The sequence below is a fragment of the Monopterus albus genome, unplaced genomic scaffold (assembly GCF_001952655.1).
Source record: "Monopterus albus unplaced genomic scaffold, M_albus_1.0 scaffold2.1, whole genome shotgun sequence".
Taxonomy (NCBI): domain Eukaryota; kingdom Metazoa; phylum Chordata; class Actinopteri; order Synbranchiformes; family Synbranchidae; genus Monopterus; species Monopterus albus.
Genome location: NW_018127882.1, coordinates 5,973,310 through 5,978,800, shown reverse-complemented (window position 1 = coordinate 5,978,800; position 5,491 = coordinate 5,973,310). Strand labels below are relative to the sequence as shown.

At 42.5% G+C, this 5,491-nt stretch overlaps 1 protein-coding gene across 1 annotated transcript in view; it reads left to right on the top strand.

Moving 5' to 3' along the window:
- Positions 1-7: 7 nt before the first annotated feature.
- Positions 8-5,491, top strand: part of efemp2a (EGF containing fibulin extracellular matrix protein 2a) — a 6,491-nt gene continuing 1,007 nt past the window's right edge. The window contains exons 1-8 of the mRNA XM_020590263.1: positions 8-22; positions 171-359; positions 868-990; positions 1,135-1,251; positions 2,192-2,311; positions 2,395-2,514; positions 2,698-2,824; positions 3,444-3,639. Coding sequence (XP_020445919.1) covers positions 215-359; positions 868-990; positions 1,135-1,251; positions 2,192-2,311; positions 2,395-2,514; positions 2,698-2,824; positions 3,444-3,639 — 948 coding nt within the window. The 5' untranslated portion in view covers positions 8-22; positions 171-214. The remainder of the gene's footprint in view (positions 23-170; positions 360-867; positions 991-1,134; positions 1,252-2,191; positions 2,312-2,394; positions 2,515-2,697; positions 2,825-3,443; positions 3,640-5,491) is intronic.

Below are 5,491 nucleotides of genomic sequence, written 5' to 3'. Positions count from 1 at the left end.
GCTCAGACTGAGCACTGCAAAGGTAAAGCTCTGTTTTCAGTGACACCAGTGTACGGGAATGGCTTTGATTGTCCTTTTCTCTTCAGGCCCTATTCTGCCTTTTTGATTTTTCTGCCCACTGCACTTCATGCCCTCTACTTAACTACCTCTCTCTCTGCATCTCCCATCAGACATAAATGAGTGTGAGACAATTCCAGATGCCTGCAAAGGGGAAATGAAGTGCTTCAACCACTACGGAGGGTACCTGTGCCTTCCCCGCTCTGCGTCACTCATCCCAGCTCCAGAGCCCCCCATCACACCCACTGAGGCCTTTAACCCCTGTCCGCTGGGCTACGAGCCACAGGGAGACAGCTGTGTGGGTGGGTGTCTGGTTTGTAGGTCTAGGGGTTGGAGGTGGACAGGTGGCCACGGGATGAGTGATCATCAAGCATCTTTGTGTAAATTTATTGTGGGCGACCACACATTGTGAGGGACAGGTGGCCATGGCAGGTGTTGGGACTTGGAGGCAGCGTGTTAGTACAATCTGTGTGGGTGTGAGTCCATGGGGGGCAGACAGACAGTGCAGGAATTTGGAATGTTTCACACGAGGACAGCTGCTGTGTTTTAAGAACTGAGCTTGAAGCAAGAAAAGCTACTTGTGGTTAAGGACAGCGCAGTGTTCATCTGGCCTGCATGAGACAGCAAACATGATTCAATGTGATGTGATATCCTCAGCTGTCAAGTGCAACGGAGGGGAACAGAGTCACCAGCGTCTGCCCTCTAACAGTCACACTGTATCTGTCAGTCATGAGAAATTATGCTGCGTTTGCTCACAGTAACCACAGTTTTTACATGTGTGTCCCTGTTTCACTCCACCCACAAACATAGATGTTGATGAGTGTGAGCGAGACGAACATGACTGCCTGCCCAGTCAGCAGTGTATCAATACATTGGGTGCCTTCACCTGCCAGTGTCCAGATGGTTACCGCAAGGTTGGCACAGAGTGCGTAGGTAAGATAACCAGAATTTAACTAGCCTAGCTAAGCAGGCTTAAATATGGCAACTCAGAAAGATTTTTTGCTTATGTGGCTTGAGGTGAATTAATTGTAACTTCAAGAGTGAGCATAATAAGCTCTTGTGGCTTTTCTCTCTCAGACATCGATGAGTGCAGGTACAGGTACTGCCAGCATCGCTGTGTCAATGTCCCCGGCTCCTTCTCCTGTCAGTGTGAACCTGGTTTCCAGATAGCGGGAAACAACCGATCTTGCATTGGTGAGTGACACAGCCAGGCGATGGAAGAAGTACTAACATCATTACGTAAAAGCAGCATTACAACAATGTTAAACTACTCCAATACAAGTGAAAGTCCTGCATTCATAATCTTACTTCAGTAGAAGTATCAAAGTGTTAACAGTAAAATGTATTATTACTGATGCATAATCATGTGAGAAGCAATTTAATGTTGTATCTCATCAAAGTTGTTGGTTTGGCAGGTTAATCTGTATTAATGCATAATTTTAATGAACTAATTAGAGTTGCAACTAAAATATTTTCACAAATGAGGTTATTTTTCCAAATAACTGATTGTTTAGTCTGTAAAATACCACAGTTTTGCAGTGCTCTAGATGATGTATTCAGGTGGTTTATTGTCCGTTGAGAAGCTAAGACCACAGTGATTAGCACTCTTGCTTGCCATCTATCACAATTGTTGCTGATGACTTTATCAATTGACTGATGCATTGATCAATTCAGCTCCTAACCTGATCATATATGTATGTAGCGGAGTAAAGTATTAATTAGCACAAAAGGAAAATACTAAACTACACTTACTTCGAATGCACATAGTTATTTTCCATCACTCAATGCAAGACTCAACTGTCACAGCCATTGCATGTGGGTTCATCCCTTAAATATGTAGTGCTTAACATCTGGAGGTATTCATTAATAGTTTAACATCAAAAACTAATCTGCTTTTTGCTTACAACATAAGCAAAAAAGCCTACAACTATCACTATATTCAGTATTGCTAAATTATAATTGGTGCACAGACAGAGTCTGTGACATCACCTGTTTCTAACAGAGCTCGTATCACGTCTGAAAAACCACGTGGACAGGTTCAAACTGTGTGTCCATGATGGTTCCCATCACTCATAGTAATAAGTTCACTTGGCTGTATCATGCACACTGAGGTTTGAGTCTTCCCTCCTTTCAGATGTGAATGAATGTGACATGGGTGCCCCCTGCTCTCAGAGGTGTTACAACACGTATGGCACCTTCCTCTGTCGCTGCGACCAGGGATATGAGCTGGGACCTGATGGCTTTGCTTGTAACGGTAAGAAAGCCACTCTGCCTTTTTATGATATTTGTCTGCTCTGCTCTGGACGGTTAACAAAACCTAAACATGTAACTTGACAGACATCGATGAGTGCAGCTACTCCAGTTACCTGTGCCAGTACCAGTGTGTCAACGAACCAGGGAAGTTCTCCTGTGTGTGCCCGGAAGGATACCAACTGCTAGGCTCAAGACTATGCCAAGGTAAGCACACCCGCCCGCCTCCATCTTCTCCCAAAACTAACACCTTCCACTTTGTGCTTTCAGTCACAAATGCTGCACTGAGTCAATACTTACTCACTCTTTGACAGCAGCTCTGTTCTTGTACACTTCTGTCTTGTCCTGTTCCTGTTAAATCAAACATCATGAGCTGCGTTTCCTCTGCAGATATAAATGAATGTGAAACAGGTGAACATCAGTGTACTGAGACACAGACCTGTGTGAATATCCATGGCCGATACCAGTGTGTGGACAAAAACCGATGCCAAGACCCATACCTGCAAGTTTCTGACAAGTGAGTGACACCTCATGAAAGCTTGTGTGTGTTCCTGTACAAACACATACTTACACACACCTTTTCCCAATTACTCAAATATGTGCTGGCCGTCCGCTCAGAATATAATCAGGCCCTGTATTGGCTCAAACTGCAAGATTACTCCAATTTCTTTTTCCACACATGAATCCAACTTGGCAACCTTTTCTTTTGAATATGGTCCAGTGCAATAAGAAAACTATTACAGTTGTGAACAAGTGTTGGATTGGTAACAGGTGTGGGTCTTTATTAACACATCTCAAATGATTTGGTGGTATAAAATATGTTTTAGAAAAACATGAGGGGGATAAAACCAGCTACTGTTAACTATGTGTTTAGAGTTTAGGAGAACTTTTCTCTCAGTCACATTACTCCCTCTGCTGGCTGATTTGTGAACTACTGTTGATGTTTTTCTGCATATACTAAGAGATAGGTCTGTTTTGGTCTTACGCTTATGGTCAGGGTGGCCTGTTTTGTCTCTGTGCCCATTGGTCCATTGTCTCTGTCCACGTCTACTATTACTATGACAAAAACTCATGTACTTCTATTACTCAAAGTGGATTCTCTCCCTGGCTGTTTGCCCCTCTCTGTGCGTGTCTAGCCGCTGTGTGTGTCCTGTCAGCAAGCCTGGTTGTCGAGATCTGCCCTTCTCTATTGTCCACCGCTACATGAGCATCACCTCAGAGCGCTCCGTACCATCCGACATCTTCCAGATTCAGGCAACCAGCGTATCTCCAGGAGCTTACAACACTTTCCGCATCCGCTCTGGAGATGACAATGGAGACTTCTACATAAGAGTGAGTACTGTTACAGAGAACAGATCAGAGCATGGTGTACCACTGATTTCGCTGTTACTGGTCCAACTTATCTATGCAGTCCCTGACAGCAGAAGATTCACATACTCTACAAAAGTAAAAGTACTACTCCCACACTGTGAAAAGTAAATACTATTTTACAAGTAAAAGTCCTGTATTGAAAATGTTACTGCAAAAATACTCCAGCTGTCAAATCTGCAAGGTAAGAACTCATTTCCACATTAACTGTGAGCACAAGTTGAGTAGCAGCTAAACAACAAAAACAAATGTACACGTGACCACTAGAAGGTATCTCTCCACCGCAGCCCAGCACAGAACTACTAACCAAGGAAACAAAAAAGGGACATTTGTCTTAAATAGACTGTAAACTTTGAAAATTTCCAACTCCAATTAGCTTAGTGGGACAACAGAAGCTGCATTTGAGCCTCAGACAAAATTCGGAGTGAGTTTTAGGACAGAAAGTTACATATTTTGACCCTCATTTTTTGCAGCATAGTAATGTTTTGAGTGGCAATATTCAGGGTGAGTGTGGGGAGTAGGAGAAGTGACAACGACTAAGACCTGTTCTCACACACAGAGGGCTGCATCACCCAGCTTCTACTGAGCCTCAGCTGGTGGACAGCCACCCTGACATTATCCTTTATGATTCCTTGATAAACCTGGGAATTTATTTTCCCCTCCATGATGGCAAGTGGTCCAGACCTAGAAGGCAGCAAAGCAGGCCCAAATCATGATGCTCCCTTCACCATACTTCCCTATTGGGATGATGTTTTCGTGTTTGCATGCGATTCCCTTTTTATGCCACACGTAGTGCACACTGCAGTGGGTTTTTTATGGACGGCACCAACTCTCTGTGAAATATGACATTTTCATTTTGCATATCAACATGGAAACATCATCCCAAAGCTAAATTATGGGGAAGGTAGCATCTTGATCTGAAGCTTCAACAAGTAATTAAATCCAAGGGTTCATTTACTTTTTCCCACCAGCACTTTGACTGTTTAATGGCTGGGTTCAATAAAGACATGAAAAACGATAATTGTTTGTGTGGCAATAGCTTAAGCACATTGTGTTTGTCCATACTTGTGACTGAGATAAAGATCAGATCACATTTTATGACCAATTCACATAGAAAACCAGGTAATTCCAAATGACAAATATTCTAGATATTCTTAAAGTCAGCATTAAGATTTTAGGTCTTCTTTATAAACCCAGATACATAAGATGCTCTCTCCTAAATGAAAATTAAAATTAGCTACTTTTACAAGGATTGGCTGTAGATTGTGATTTGTCTCACTTTTTGGAAACACGGCCTCCACAATGATCATACAGTTAAAGCTACAATATGTAACTTATGGTAGCACTAGCATGAAACTCCAAAACAGTCCACTCTGCTCCACCCATTACTCCCTCTCCCTGCTCCACTATGCTCCACAGCTCCATCCAGCTCTTCGGATATTTGTTGTTATGAAATTGCAATAAATCAAAATGCAACAAAACTTACCGATCAAGCAGAGATATCTGAAAATCTCTGATTGGTTAGAGAGGTCAATCCTAATCAAAAACCTTTAGAACCTTTAGAAAATCTGCACTGCTGCCAGTGCTGTTCAATGAGTCTGGGTCACAGGAGGCTTCAACAGCACCTCATCACATCAAGACAAGTTTTGGAGCAGATTTCTACAACAAAAATATTTGAAAAAGTTGCATACTGTAGCTTTAAATCAACACCTCTTTAAAACAGGACTGCCAGGCTGTTGCATTAGACTGCATCAGTTTAGACAGATGCACCTAATCAACAGTGACTGTTCTTTATTCTAAAACATTATTGTTACAG